The following is a 15,826-nucleotide window of genomic DNA, read 5'->3' on the forward strand; positions in this document are numbered from 1 at the left end:
GGAAGTTCCATTCCAGCCTGCCTGCCACCCAGATCTGGTGTCTGTCTTCCAACAACTCCCCTGACCTCAGTCTGTACCCTTCACCTTTCTCTGCATCACCCAGGTTTTTCTCTTCCTGCCTCCAGCTGGAACCAGCTCAAAGGAGAGTTCTTAGCCTAAGACTTCTTGCCTCATTTGTGAGAACAAGAAGGTCTGGGGTGGGCTTTTGCACAGTGGTTAGGCTGCTGCTTGGGATGCGATGCCTACATCGCATATTGGAGTGCCTGGTTCAAGTCCCCAGCTCTGCTTCTGATCCAGCTTCCTGCGAATGTGCCCCCTGGAAGGCAGCAGGTGATGACTCAAATCCTTGGGTCCCTGCTGCACACCTGGGAGACCTGGGCTGAGTTCTGGGCTCCTGGCTCTGGCTTGGCCCAGCACTGGCTGTTACAGGCATTTGGGAAGCGAACTAGCAGATGAAGATCTCTTTCTGTCTCTCTGCCTTTCAAATAAAGTGAAAATGATTAAAATTTTGTTTAAAAAGAAGTTTAGCCTTCTCTGAAGCCCCAGATTGAGCTAGATTTTTCCTGTTACTCCATTCTGGGATACGAAGCTAGTCCTTGCCACTTGGGCCCTCCCATTGGCGATGCCAGTATGCTGTGTGTTGGCTCTTGGCATGGCCCCTGGGCCTCGCTGGATTGTGATCTCTCTGCAGCAGAGCTGTGACTGTCCTCTTTGGATGGATGGATGGATGCAGTGTGGGGCACAGCCTTGTGACTTAGGATGCTGGCATTCCAAGGTATCACTGCACCCTCTCCCTCCCCTCTTCCTCTGCACAGAGATGCTCCACACTCCATTTAGCTGATGCTGCTAAAAGTTTTATCCATTTGGCAGCCAAGAAAAGCACTGGGGAACAGCCATAAGTGGCTCTCGGAGCCCAGCCAACAGAAGCCAGCTGTGTGCACATGACCGGGTGTACAAATGTCCCTCCTTGTCCTCGGTGTCCCTTGCCCATGTCCTGGGGCGCTGTGTCCCTCAGCTGTGATGCAGGGAGGCCTGGCAAAGCATCTTGTCTCCAGGCTTATTTCTGAGGCCGGCTGAGTCTCCGGAATTTCTTGAGTTGGCTGAGCAGCTCTGAGATGAAAGGCTGAGGAAGACACATGAGGGACAGCAGGCGTGAGGTCTCATGTGCCGCACTGCCCTCCTTAGCTCCCCACAGCAGGGGAAGGACCAAGGCGCCTGGGCCAAGCCTCGCCCTCCATTAGCTCCCTTCTCCCACCGCCAGCAGCACATCCCTTACCTCCGTGGGGCGGGGACAGTTTCGGAGAAGGTCCTGGGTGGGAAAGAGCAGAGATGGGGTCCCTGAGCCACAGTGCTTTCGCCCGAGCCCCCCACTCAGTTGCCTAAGAATTCTGCCCTCTGAACTGGGACTTCCCACTCCAACCAAGTAGGCAGAGCCTGGGTTCCTGGACTGCCCTGGATGGGAGCCCAGCTTCCACCCCGAGCCTACCTCCAACTGAGTCTTCTGCTCCTCTGTGGAGAGTTCCATGAGAGCCTCCAGGTCAATCTCAATGTCAGCAGTCACTGACTCATCCTGTTTGGGAATCGCAAACAAGTCTCAGAGGGGCCTGACCAGCTGGTGTTGGAGTGGAGGTTATGGTCAGGGGTTCACCCATCTCCCACCCCATCTCCCTTGAATTTCCCACATCACCCGCCAATTTCCTCCCACATTCAGCCCTTTTCCTCACCTTACTCAGAAAGTAAAAGTACTTTAGGGCCAGCACTATGGCACAGTAGGCCAAGCCTCTGCCTGTGGTGCTGGAATCCAGTATGAGTACCAGTTCGTTTTCTGGCTGTTCCTCTTCCAATCCAGCTCTCTGCTATGACCTGGGAAAGCAGTAGCAGATGGCCCACGTGCTTGGGCCCCTGCACCTGCATGGGAGACCCGGAAGAAGCTCCTGGCTCCTGGCTTCAGGTTGAGCTCAGCTCTGGCCATTTGGGAAGTGAACCAACAGATGGACGATCTCTCTGTCTCTCCCCATCTCTGTCTGCAACTCTACCTCTCAGATAAATAAATAAAGCTTTAAAAAAAACCCTTACTTTTCTATTCAGCAAACATTTACTGAACTCCTACCATCTTCTACCTGAAATAGTGCTTTACAGAGTATCCAGGGGTGTGTGATGTGGGACAGCAATCAGATCACGGCTTCAGATGCCCACAGCCCACGTTGCAGTGCCTGCACTGGGGCCTGCCTAGTGTCCAATTCCAGCTTCCTTCTAATGTGCACTCTGGGAGGCAGAAGGTGATGGCTCAAGAACTTGGGTCCCTGTCACCCATGTGTGGGGTCCAGAATGAGTTCCAGGCTCCTGGTTTCAGCCTGGCCCAACCCTGGATTTTGTGGGCATTTGAAGACTGAACCAGCAGAAGGAAGATCTCTCTCTCCTACCCTCTTCCTCTCCCCGGTCCCCTTTTATCTTTGAAATAAAATTAATTTAAAAATTTTTGAAGACTTATTTTATTTATTTGAAAGGCAGGGTTACAGAGAGAGAGAGGGAGAAACAGAGAAAGGTCTTCCATCTGCTGGTTCACTCCCCAAATGGCTGCAATGGCCAGAGCTGGGCCAAGCCAAAGCCAGGAGCCAGGAGCTTCCAGGTCTCCCATGTGGGTGCAGGGGCCCAAGCACTTGGGCCATCCTCTGCTGCTTTCCCAGGCCATAGCAGAGAGCTGAACTGGAAGTGGAGCAGCCAGGACTCGAATCAGCGCCCATATGGACTGCCAGCACTGTAGGCCATGGCTTAATCCACTATGCCACAACCTCGGCCTCCAATTAAAATTTTTAAAAATTAAAGAATAAAAAGAGCACCTACATTTAATATCAAAATTCTATATATTGGTGATAAGTGTAGAATGCTGTACCTGATTTGAAAAACACCCTGACAGTTCCTTACAACATTAAATACAGTTACTGTGTGCTGTGTGACCCAGCAATTCCACTCCTAGGTCTGTTCCCAAGAAAAATGAAAACAAAAGTCCACACAAAAACTTGCACAGGAATGTCACGGCAACAGTACTCATCGTAGCCAGAAAGGAAAACAACCAAATGTCCATCAACTGACGAATGAGTGAATAAAATATTGTAAAACTTTACAATATCACTTGATGATACAAAGGTATGAAGTGCTGATGCAAGTTACAGCCCAAATTAACCTTGAAAACAGGCTAGTGAAAGAAGCCGGTTACAAAGGGCCACGCGTTACATAGGTCAATGTGTAGACAATGTCCAGAAGAGGAAAACCTACAGAGACAGGAAGGTGAGTGGTGGCCGAGGCCTGAAGGTGGTGGTGGGAGTGGGGTGGGAGCACTAGCACGCGTGGGGTTTCTTCTGGGAGGAGAAAATGTTCTAAAATGAGATTGTGAGTAACTCCCGTGAAGACCAAAAAATGGTGAAGCCGACGCTTGAGGTAGGTGAACTCTACGGCATGCGAGTCATGTCTCAGTAAAGCTGTTCGAGCTGGGCGTTTGGCCCACAGCCCGGATCAGAGTGCTTGCATTTATAAACCCGCTCTGGCTCCGGTTCCAGCGTTCTGCTAATGCAGACTCTGGCAGGCAGTGATGGCTCAAATAGTTAGGTTCTTGCCACCCACGCGGGAGGTGTAGATTTGAGTTCCTGGCTCCCAGCTTCAGGCCAGCCCAGCCCAGGCAGTCACAGGAATTTGAGGAGTGAACGAGCAGGTGGGAGTTTGCTCACTTTATCTCCCTTTCTCCCTTGCAAATAAACAAATAGTTCCTCTTTTTTTTTTTTTTTAAGATTTATTTATTTGAAAGTACACAGAGAGGAGAGGCAGAGAGAGAGAGAGAGACAGAGAGAGAGAGAGAGAGAGAGAGAGAGAGAGAGACAGGTCCTCCATCTGATGGTTCACTCCCCAATTGGCTGTAATGACCGGAGCTGTGCCGATCCAAAGCCAGGAGCCAGGAACTTCTTCCTGGTCTCCTACACGGGTGCAGGGGCCCAAGGACTTAGGCCATCTTCTACTGCTTTCCCAAACCATAGCAGAGAGCTAGATTGGAAGTGCAGCAGCCGGGACTAGAACCAGCACCCATATGGGATGCCGGTGCTTCAGGCTAGGGATTTAACACACTGTGCCACAGCGCCGGCCCCAAATAGTTTCTCTTTCCAAAAACATTTTTTTAAAAATTTATTTCAGGCCGGCACCATGGCTCAATAGGCTAATCCTCCACCTGCGGTGCCGGCACACTGGGTTCTAGTCCCGGTCGGGGCGCCGGATTCTGTCCCGGCTGCCCCTCTTCCAAGCCAGCTCTCTGCTGTGGCCTGGGAGTACAGTGGAGGATGGCCCAAGTGCTTGGGCCCTGCACCCCATGGGAGACCAGGAGAAGCACCTGGCTCCTGCCTTCGGATCAGCGTGGTGCGCCAGCTGCAGTGCGCCAGCCACGGTGGCCATTGGAGGGTGAACCAATGGCAAAGGAAGACACTTTTCTCTGTCTCTCTCTCTCTCACTGTCCACTCTGCCTGTCAAAAAAAATATTTTAAAGTCAGAGTTACAGAGAAAGAGAGTGATCTTCCATCCACTGATTCACTCCCCCAGATGGCCTCAATGGCCGGGACTGGACCAACAAATGCCAAGAGCCAGGCGCTTCATCTGGTCTCCCTGGTGGATGGCAGGGACCTGAGTACTTGAGCCATCTTCTGCTGCTTTCCCAGGTACATTAGCAGAGAGCTTGATTGGAAGTGGAATAGCCAGGACTCGAACCCCTGCTCATATAGTATGACAGTATCACAGGCAGCATCTTAACCAGCTGAGCTACAGTGCCACCCCACTATGATAAAATTTTATAAGAGATTTTCAGCAGAAGATGGCCCAAGTCCTTGGGCACCTGCACCCATGTGGGAGACCCTGATGGAGTTCCAGGCCTCTGGCTTTGGCCTGACCCAGCCCCAGCCATTGTGGCCATTTGGGGAGTGAACAAGCGGATGGAAGACCTTTCTCTCTGTCTCTCCTTCTCAGTCTCTGTAACTACCTCTCAAACAAATAAATAAAATCTTAAAAAAAAAAAAAAAAAAAAACCTGCTCAACATTATCAGGAATTGCAAATTCAAACAACGATGAGACACCACTGCACCCTACTAGAATGGCAAAATCTAAAACCCTGACAGCGCCACGCGCGGGGGAGAATGCGTTGCTACAGGGACTCTCACTGTCGGTGAGAATGCAGAATGCTACAGCTGCCCTGGAGGTAGTTTGGCAGTTTCTTACAAACTAAGCATATTCTTACCAAATCCTTGATATTTACCCAAATGCGTCGAAAACCCGCCCACACAAAAACCTGCACGTAGATGTTTTCTGGCAGCTTTATTCACAATTGCCAAAACTTGGAAGCAACCAAGGTGGCCTTCAGTAGTCAATGGATAAGCTACTGCACATCCAGACAACAGACTATTGTTCAGTGTGGAAACTAAATGAGCTATGCCATGAAGAAACCCGGAAGAAGCTTAAATCTATATTACTAAGGTAAGGAAGCCAACTTGGACAGGGTATACACTGTATGATTCCAACTATATGATATCCTGGAAAAGGCAAGACTGTGGAGAAAGATAAAAAGACCAGTGGCTGGGCCAGCAGTGTGGCGCAGCGGGTTAAGCTGCCGCTTGGGATGCTAGCATCCCATACTTGCACCCCAGGTCCTCAGCTTCTGATCCAGCTTCCTGGTAATGTGCCTGGGAAGGCAGCAGATGATGGTTCAAGTGCGCAGGTCCCTATCAACCATGAGGGAGACCTGGCTCCTGGTTCCTGGCTCCTGGCTTCAACTTGGCCCAAACCTGGCTGATGCAGCCATTTGGGGAGTGAACCAGTAGATGGAAGGTCTTTCTCTTTGTGTCTCTCCCTCTCTCTCTGTAACTCTCTCAAATAAATAAAATCTTAAAAACAAACAAACAAACAAAAATCAGTGGTTGCCAGGGGTCTGTGAGAAGGGATGTATGAGTTGACAGAGCAACAAGACTTTAGGGCATTGAAACTATGCATGATACCATAACAATGGATACGTGTCAATATACATTTGTCCAAACCCATGGAAAATGCAACACTGAGTGAACCCTAACTTAAACCATGGACTCTGGTAATAGTGATAAGTCAGGGTAAGTTCACTGATAGTGACAAACATATCAATGGCTGCTGAGACTCGCTGGTATGGGGACACGGTACACAAGAACTCTGTACTTTCCACTCAAATTTCATAATGAAACTAAAACTGCTCTAAAAATTGTCTACTTTTTGAAAAGATGTGAGGTCAAGAGTCAACAAAATTCAGAATTTTTACTGCTTAACTGAGGACCTTCTTAAGTGACAATGATGGGTAGTGAAGACCATTTGAGTGCCATTTCTTTGACTTATGCCAAGAGCCACCACTGCTTTTGCCTCATAAGTGCACAGTGAAAATGGCAAACTTCTTCCCACTATCCGGAAACGAGCACAGAATCCCGGACAGGGTGTTTGGAACCTCTATGGGCCATCAGACAGCACTTCCAGAACCGCTACCTTATCACTTCGCTTTGCTTTGCTTCCTCCCTCCCTCCCCCCTTCCTTCCTTCCTTCCCTCCCCTCCCCTTTTCCTTTCTTTTCTTTTTTCTTTCCTTTCCCTTTTCTCTTCTCTTCCCTTTCCCCTTCCTTCCTTCCTTCCTTCCTCCCTCCCTCCCTCCCTCCTTTCTTTCTCTCTCTCTCTCTCTCTCTCTCTCTCTCTCTCTCTCTTTCTTTCTTTTTCTTTCTTTTTTTGTCAGTTATTTGAGAAGCAGGAAGACAGACAGTTCCCATAAGCTGGTTCCCTCCTCAAATGCTTGTAATAGCCGGAGCTGGCCCAGGGCTAAAACCAGGACCCAGGAGCTTCCTTCTGGTCTCCCACGTGGATGCAGGGGCCCAAGGACTTGGCCCATCTTCCACTGCTTTCCCAGGCCATAGCAGAGAGCTGGATCAGAAGTGGAGCAGCTGGGTCTGGAACCAGCACCCATATGGGATGCCAGCTCTGCAGGTGGCAGCTTTACTGGCTACACCACAGTGTCAGCCCCTCTATACCTTTTTAAAAATAAATAATGCCTAAGTTGGCCCTTTCATCCTTAGCTCTAGTCTTTTCCCAATATTTCCTTGATCTCTAGCTCATCTTATTCAGTTTTCATGCATTCGATGCTTAGTTACTGAGTGCATGCTACATGCCCAACACTGTAATGAGTGCTGGGGTCATAACCACAAGACACACAGATATGATCTTGCCCCTTAGAAGCCTATAGGCTCCTGAGGGCTACGAAGGGAAATGGCATTTATGATACATGGTGATAAGCTACTATGGGAACACACAAGAGGGCCACCTGACCAAGCCTGGTCAGCCAGAAGGCTTCCTGGAGGAAGTGAACTCTAATCGAAGAACCGAAGGCTGAGTTAGAATTCACCAGCTAGGGTTTGGCTTTGAGATGAAGCAAGTCAAGCTGCCACCTGGGACATTGGCAGCCCATGCAGGAGCACCCGTTCAGCCCCAGCTGCTCTGCTTCCAATCCAGCTCCTTGTTAATGCACCTGGGAAAGCAGTGGAAGACGACACAAGTGCTTGGTTCCGTGCACCCATGTGGGAGATCCAGATGGAGCTCCAGGCTCCTGGCTTCAGCCTGAACCAGACCCAGCCATTGTAGCCACTTGGGAAGTGAACCAGTAGATGGAAGATTCTCTCTCTCTCTCTCTCTCTCTTAATGTAACTCTGCTTTTCACATATATAAATATTTTTTAAAAATAATTAATTAAACAGTTATGCTTTTTTTTTTTTTTTTTACAGGCAGAGTAGACAGTGAGAGAGAGAGAGAGAGAAAGGTCTTCCTTTGCCATTGGTTCACCCTCCAATGGCCGCCGCGGCTGGCGCACCGCGCTGATCCGATGGCAGGAGCCAGGTACTTATCCTGGTCTCCCATGGGGTGCAGGGCCCAAGCACTTGGGCCATCCTCCACTGCACTCCCTGGCCACAGCAGAGAACTGGCCTGGAAGAGGGGCAACCGGGACAGAATCCAGCGCCCCGACCGGGACTAGAACCCGGTGTGCCGGCGCCGCAAGGCGGAGAATTAGCCTAGTGAGCCACAGCGCCGGCACAGTTATGCTTCTGATCATGATGCAGAAACAAGGACCAGATTTAGTCTTACAACTTATGTAACTAGAAAAGCAGACAACATATACGAAGAATATTATCCAGCATTGAACAACTGGTAGTGTAGGTTGCAAACTCCAGCATCACTGAGTATTTCTTCCTCGAGTCCACTTCCAGACCTCAGAGCAGAAGCAAAGACCCGAGCAGAGCACAGTGGCCTTGAAAGACTGACGTGGCAGAGATCAGAGTCAGGGAGGTTGAAGTGGCCGGAAGTTGCTGGGCAGAGTTCCACGGAGGAAGGAGTTAAGAAGAAAGAGATCTCCACAAGTCTGCACAAGGTTCTCTTGAGTCGGCTGCACACTAAGATGCACATTCATAGGGCACAGCTTCACGAGACCGGACTAGAGCACAAATCACAACCCAACCAGCCAGAGTCGCCAGCTATTACTGATCAAATGGGAGCTCACTTGAAACCTCCAAGGGGTCCTGCTTTCTTTGCTAGGGGTGCGTTACTCCCTAGATTAAAGCCACTCCAGACTAAACTGCAAGCCTCAGGTCCTCAAACTGAAGCATCTACTACACCAAAGTCCAACATTTTTTTAAGGAAGACTTCAAAATCCCAATCTCTATGGAATGGTGAGTTGGGCCACTGCCTGTGATGCCAGCATCCCATATAGGTGCCAGTTAGAGCCCCAGCTGCTCTGCTTCTGATCCAGCTTCCTGCTAATGCACCCGGGAAAGCAGCAAAAGGTGGCCCAAGTCCCTAGGCCCCTGCACCCAAGTGGGAGACCCAGATGAAGCTCCTGGATCCTGGCTTTGGCCTGACTCAACGCGAACTGTTGCAGACATTTGGGAAGTGAACCAGGGGTGGAAGATTCTCCCTCCCTCCCCTCCCCGTAACTATGCCATTCAAATAAAATAAATAATTAAAAATAAACAAACAAACAAACAAATAATTACTCAGGGCAGGTTATTCAGCCTAGTGGTTAAGATACTGGTTAGGACATCCATGTCCCTTATAGGAGTGCCTGGCTCTGAATCCTGATTCCAGCTTCCTATTAATGCAGACTTTGGGAAGCAATGGTGATAGCTCAAGTAATGGGGTTCACACCACCCAAGTGAAAACCTGGATCTTGGCTTTGAGCCTGTGCAGCCCCAGCCTTTGGGGTTATTTAGGGAGTGAACTAGTGGATGAGAGTGCTCGCTCTTTTTCAAATAAATAAATATTTAAAAATCAATCCATCAATAAATAAAAATCCAGTTACTCAACATAAAATTCACAATGTCTGGTCGAATAAAAAATCACTTGTCATGCCAAGAAGCAGGAAAATATAACCTAAATCCAGGAGAAAGATCACTCAGCAGAAGCAGACCCAGAAATGAGAGAGATGATGGAATTAGCAGACCAGGAAAACATGAACACAGTACTGAGAAAAATGGTAGATACAAGAAAGACCTAATAGAGAATACAGAGATGAAAAATATAATTTTTTAAATATATTTATTGATTTATTTGAGAGGCAGAGTTAGAGAGAGAGAGAGGAAGAGACACACAGAGAGAGGTCTTCTATCTGCTGGTTCACTCCCCAAAAGGCTGCAATGGCCAGAGCTGGGCCAATCCAAATCAGGAGTCAGGAGCTTCTTCCTGGTCTCTCATGTGGGTACAGGGGCCCAAGGACTTGGGCCATCTTCTACTGCTTTCCCAGGCCATAGCAGAGAGCTGGATTGGAAGAGGAGCAGCTGGGACTGGAACCAGCACCCATATGGGATGCCGGCACTTCAGGCTGGGGCTTTAACCTGCTGTGCCACAGCACTGGCCCCCCAAAATACAATATTTTAAATGAAAACTTTACTGGATGGAATTAACAACATATCTGACACTGAATTTTTAGAAAATTAGTTGAAGACATACAAGTAAAATAAACCAACCACAATGAAGCTCAGAGCCTTGGCAACCTGTGAACAAGGTCCAGTGCTGTATGCGTGTAACTGGAAGGTGGGAAGGTAGGGGCAGGCAGAAGAACAGAGAAACTATGAAGATGGCAACTTTGCCTTTTAGAAGTATCAGTGCTACCCCCTGGGCCATCACCGTGTCATTTATAACAGTCAGCAGACGTGTATGTACCTTCCGTTGACTTTGAGGGACGAGCATGATTGAGAGTAAGCTTGTCACTGCAGACGGTACCGAGAGTTCAGGCTCAAATCACGGACCAAATATTCTTTCCCTCAAGTATTTTTTTGGTTTTCTTTTTTGGTTCAAGTTTTTTTTTTTTTTAAGATTTATTTATTTATTTGTTTGTTTGAAAGTCAGAGTTACACACAGGGAGAAGGAGAGGCAGAGAGAGACAGAGAGACAGAGAGAAAGTCCTCCATTTGCTGGTTCACTCCACAATTGGCTGCAACAGCCAGAGCTGCACCAATCTGAAGCCAGGAACCAGGAGCTTCCTCCTGGTCTCCTATGTGGGTACAGGGGTCCCAGGACTTGGGCCATCTTCCACTGCTTTCCCAGGCCACAGCAGAGAGCTGGATCAGAAGTGGAGCAGCCGGTACTTGAACCAGAGCCCATTTGGGATACCGGCACTGCAGGCAGTGGCTTTACCTGCTATGCCACAGGACAGGCCCCCAATAGCTCATTATTTATAAAGTCACCATATCAAATGGGATGAATCAAAATCCCGATTTTCTACCAGGAAAAGACAGGATCGTGGAAACACAGGAAAGGAGTGCATCAGAACTCTGTGGGCTAGGGGCCAGCACTGTGGCGCAGTGAGTTAAGCCACTGCCTGTAATGCTGGCATTCCATATAGACGCCAGTTCAACACCCGGTTGCTCCACTACCGATGCAGAAGACAGCCTCACCTAGCCCAGCCTTGGCCTTTGTGACTATCTAGAATCGATGGATAGAAGATCTCTCTGTCTCTCCCTCTCTCTCTAACTCCGCCTTTCAAATAAATAAATAAATCTTAAAAACAAACAAACTCTGGTATGCCTAACACATTATATTTAGTCCCAAGGCGGTGATTGGTGGCCTCGGCCAGAGCGCTCCATGGAAAGATGGGCGTGGAAGCCAGATAATGCAGGCTGTCTGTGTGGGCACACCCTTTAAGGAGTCTGGCTCTACGGAGGCAGGAAATAGAGGATGGATATTAGAGGGGTGCACGTTGTTGAGTGAGGATCTCATTAAAATCAGAGAAACTGATGATGCTCCCATTCCTGTTTAGAAGTCTAATTCATACTCCCCCAGGACAACAGCAGCTTCAGGGCTTCAAGTTTGTTTGTGTCCCCAGACTTGGTTCCTTTGAAGACCCCAGGTCAGGCTGCACACCCAAGCAGGAGCAGTGGGGCCCTCCATCAAAGGAAGGCTGGGCCCCAAGAAACAACAAATGAAGTGGTGCATTCCCATAACCATTCCGGTCAGACAGTCCAAGGCAGGTGCACGGAAGGGCGGGGCTCTCTGAGGGTCCAATTGGAGCAGGGTACGGCTGGAGACTGTGTGGCTTTGCCCTCTGCCCAAGATGGCCAGGCACCTGGGGCTGCCCAGCTACTTAGCTACTTCCTGCTGCAGGGAGCAGAGACTGGGAGAGGAACTGCCACCTGGCACCTTTGGACAATTGCCATGGCAACCACAGGCCAGTCATTTTATTCCGGTCATGGCCTGGGAGCGGTCCTGCCACACGTTCTGTTCTCTAATGTTACGGGTTCATTTCCGTGCAGCTTCTCCCTACCCCCACCTCCAACTTCACCTTGCAAAACAAGGCTGTTTGGCTACTGTCTCTCTCTGCTGCCTGGCAGGATTTGCCCTGGGGTGTGGGAAATATGAGATTTTCCAAGCAAGCACACAACAAACTATCGGAACTCACAACTGAGCCCTTGGACAGCACTGGAAGCTGTGGAGGGCAGAGGGAGCAGACACAGCAGGAGAGAGAGTGGGCCTCTGGCTCTCAGCTCTGAGGACTGCTCCCCCACCTCACTAGGGGGCTCAGGATGCTGCCGGGACATTCAGATCAACACCTGGACCACGTAGCCACAGAGCCCAGAGAGCTTCTAGACACACAGGGCCACATGTATCGTTTGTCCCCAGGCCTAGGCATAGCACTGCCGGCAGCCCTTATGCACACAAGAATCACATGCCTTTGCAGTCCCCAAAAGAAAAGACAGGACCTGTGTCAAGAGGGAAGAGAAACAAGGGCCGTATATTGTAGGTGAGGAAGATTCCTGGTACCCTGACGGGGTGGAATGGTTCTCCACATCGCCACACCTCAGAACCAACGGGAAGCTTATCAAACAATGTCCAGTGTCCAGGCCCCACCCTAGTAGATGCAAAATCCAGTTGAGATGGAGCCATGCATTATTCTCCCTAAGTATTTCAGGTATGGGTGCCAACATTGTGGCGTAGCGCGTTAAGCCTCCCCGTGTAATACCGGCATCCCATATGGGCACCAGTCCGTGTTCTAGCTGCTCCACTTCCGATCCAGCTCCCTGCTAATGCACCTGGGAAAGCAGTGGAGGATGACCCAAGAGCTCGGGCCCCTGCACCCATATGAGAGACCAGGATGAAGCTCCTGGCTCCTGGCTTTGGTCTAGTTTAACCCTGGCCATTGGGGCCATTTGGGGGAGTGAACCAGCAGATGGAAGATCTCTCACTCTGTCTCTCCCTCTCTCTCTGTAACTCTTTCAAGTAAATACATAAATAATTTTTTAAGTGGTTCAGGTATGGAGAAGCACTGGCTGTTTGATTAAGAGCCAGAGCTATGCAGCCAGAGCTCTAGCTGCAGCTCCGGGTTCCGTGGCTTCCTGGTTACGTGACCTTGGGCAAGTTACTCATTGTCTCTAAGCTCCGTTGCCCCAGCTGTAAAAGAGCTCCCACCCAGGGGAGTTGTGGGGAGGACTGAATGAAAGAATGCATGCTAGCGCTTAACGGCAGGCCCTGCGTGCAGCTGAAGTGCTCAAAAGGTTACTGCTGCTGTTGAAGTGATACCGTCACTACTCTAGGATCCGGGTGTGGAGACATCCATGCAAGAAAATGCCACTTCCAGTGACCAGGGCCGAGACCCATTTTTTCCCCAGGGTGCAGCTGAGGGCAGTGCGTCGGAGCCAGGGTCAGGCGGGCCAGGGCCTGGCAGCAGTGCACCCCCGTGGTTACTCTCACTCTCCTGCCCAGCACTGTCCATTCGGGGAGGACAGAAACGACTGTGTCTGTGCTGACCCTGCAGGAGCCACCAGCCCCGTGAGGCCTTTTAGTACCTGAAAAGTAGCTAGTGCGACTCAGGAGCCGCAGTTTTTATTTGCATTTCATATTTTTAAATGTTTCATTTTTATTTATTTTCATTGACATGAAAGGCAGAGGAACAGACAGAGACAGAGAGCTCTTCTACTGCCTGGTTCGTTCCCCCAGATGCCATGACAGCCTGGGCTGAGTCAGGCTGAAGCCAGGAGCCAGGGACTCCATCCAGGGGCCCCAATCCTGGGACTATCACCTGCTGCAGTGCCAGGATGCACTGGCAGAAGACTAGATGGGAAGCAGAGTAGCTGAGATGCCAACTAGCACTCCCGATAATGGGACTGGGGCATCGCAATTGACGGCCTCACTTGCTGCGCCACCATGCCTGCCCCTTTGCTTCATTTTAGCTCAGTTCAGTACCTACACGTGGCCGACAGCTACAGCACTGGACAGTGCAGCTGTAGACATGTATGTGTACTGAGGATGCAGAGCAAGCAAAGACACATGGGAGCCCCTGCCTTGGCATCTGCCTCTGTCTGAGCAGAGCCCTGTCTGCTCCCACACGCCACCACTCTACCCACCTGGAAGAGCTCCTGAATCTGAGCATCCACCCACTGCTCCATCTCCAGCCAGCGCTGCAGCTGCCCTAGGTCGTACTTCACCGTCAGCCGGCTGGACCTCCGGGACCTGGGCACCCTGGAGGGGTCCGAGTGGGACCTTGACTCTGAGTCTGTGGACGACGTCCTCCTCCTCCTCTCAGAAGTCCACTGGACCTTCCTACTTGGGTCCTCCCCGTCTGGATTGGGAGACTCGCAGGAAGTAGGTCTGGAAGACAGCATGGAAGGACTGGCCAGGGCAAGGAGCTGGGGAAACTGCCAGTCAGAGCGAGAGCACCGAGGGGAATGAGGGAGAGGCCCGCGGGGAAGGCAGGCAGGCGCGGGGAGGGCCACAGCTCCCTGGGAGGCGCCAGGGTCAAAGATCAACAGGTCTTTGGGGCTGGCAATACCAATCTCCTGGCTCCTGCCTGCCAGCAAGCGGCACTCCAGAGTCGTGCCCCAGCCTCTCTTTCTGCACCTACTACTGTGCAAAGTGACATAAACAGCAGACATGCACAAGTCTAGCAGCCAGGGGCGTGGGTCCTGAGGGAAGCAGACGTTCACCTTCTTTGGCCAGCTCTGATACCAGAGCCGATCACTGGGGCCTGAGTCACTGGCTTGAGACCCCTCTGCAGCCCACCTTCCTGAGACAAGATCTGCTCTGGGCCCCGAGGAGCTGCGGCCAGAGACAGATCCTGCAGGAGCAGGAGCCCCAACTGGCAGGGGTTCCTGCTCTGAGCATGGCACTGGAGGGGCAGAGTCTCAGCTGGTAGATGGAGTTGGAGGGTGGTTGTGAGGGGTCTTCAATGGAAATGTGGAGATGCACATTATGGAAAAATCTGCATGGATTTCATTTTTTTGTACCAAAATGTATCTTTTCGTTCCATTTTCCCATAGACGTTCTGAAGTACTCTTATAGCTGTTGTGGTCCTCCCAGAGTCCACACCCCCTTGTACCTGGGTGTGGCCAAAAGTGAGCTGCCATTGGCCCCATCTGTCAGGTGTGGTCCACACCCCTTCCCCAGAGCCACTGTGTAGGAAGCCACATTTATTCTCCCATGACCCTTTGCTGCCTCAAGTCCTTCCTGCCACAGAGGAGGAAGACCCCTCCCATACACAGCTACAGCCCCGACCTCCACCCAGCGTCAAGGGCTAGCACTTGTAGATGGACTTGCATTGGAAAAGGAGCGCGTTTTTGTTTATTTAGTTTTTTGTTAGCCTAGTTCCTTTTTTTTTTTTTTTTTTTTGACAGGCCGAGTGGACAGTGAGAGAGAGAGGAGACAGAGAGAAAGGTCTTCCTTTGTCGTTGGTTCACCCTCCAATGGCCGCTGTGGCCGGTGCACTGTGCTGATCCAATAGCAGGAGCCAGGTACTTATCCTGGTTCCCCATGGGGTGCAGGGCCCAAGGACTTGGGCCATCCTCCACTGCACTCTCGGGCCACAGCAGAGAGCTGGCCTGGAAGAAGGGCAACCGGGACAGAATCCGGCGCCCCGACCGGGACTAGAACCCGGTGTGCCGGCGCCGCTAGGTGGAGGATTAGCCTAGTGAGCCGCGGCGCCGGCCTCAGCCTAGTTCTTTATAACAAAAGTTTCTGAGCTTTTTTTTTGAAGTTATAGAACAGACAAACATTGATTTTTTTTTTTTAAAGTGAACAGCTCAAAAGGTCAAACAACTAAAAATGATGGTTTCTCTCTTCTCCCCAGAGGCAGCGCTCCCCCTCCCCCCCAGCTTCTGATGTTGGTTCTCCCGTGGTCACCTCTGCGTAATCTCTTTCTGAATGTGTCAGTTAGAAGGTTTCTCTTATCTCCTCTACATGGAAGATGACGATGCACTCGCTCATCCCCAGTCCCTCACTGCCTTCACCTCCACACGCCAACCTGCGTTCATGGGCGTCTTT

At 50.6% G+C, this 15,826-nt stretch overlaps 1 protein-coding gene across 1 annotated transcript; it reads right to left on the bottom strand.

The window, feature by feature from the left end:
• Positions 1–832: 832 nt before the first annotated feature.
• On the bottom strand, positions 833–14,301 carry PPP1R14D (protein phosphatase 1 regulatory inhibitor subunit 14D). The gene is made up of 4 exons (XM_002717976.5): positions 13,915–14,301; positions 1,487–1,570; positions 1,277–1,309; positions 833–1,123 (listed from the first exon to the last, which is right to left on the bottom strand). Exons 1-4 carry the CDS (start codon positions 14,170–14,172, stop codon positions 1,058–1,060), a joined length of 441 nt encoding a protein of 146 aa, XP_002718022.3. The 5' UTR covers positions 14,173–14,301; the 3' UTR covers positions 833–1,057.
• Positions 14,302–15,826: the final 1,525 nt, after the last annotated feature.

This window comes from Oryctolagus cuniculus, chromosome 12, assembly GCF_964237555.1.
Source record: "Oryctolagus cuniculus chromosome 12, mOryCun1.1, whole genome shotgun sequence".
NCBI classification, from domain to species: domain Eukaryota; kingdom Metazoa; phylum Chordata; class Mammalia; order Lagomorpha; family Leporidae; genus Oryctolagus; species Oryctolagus cuniculus.

Bases quoted from the DNA above. Each gene is read 5' to 3' on its own strand.
- PPP1R14D (XM_002717976.5), bottom strand. From the start codon at position 14,172: ATGCTGTCTTCCAGACCTACTTCCTGCGAGTCTCCCAATCCAGACGGG. The intron at 1,571-13,914 runs GTGGGTAGAGTG...ATTCCCAAACAG, and splicing joins AGATTCAGGAGCTCTTCCAG to GATGAGTCAGTGACTGCTGA. The intron at 1,124-1,276 runs GTAAGGGATGTG...TGTCTTCCTCAG, and splicing joins ACTGTCCCCGCCCCACGGAG to CCTTTCATCTCAGAGCTGCT.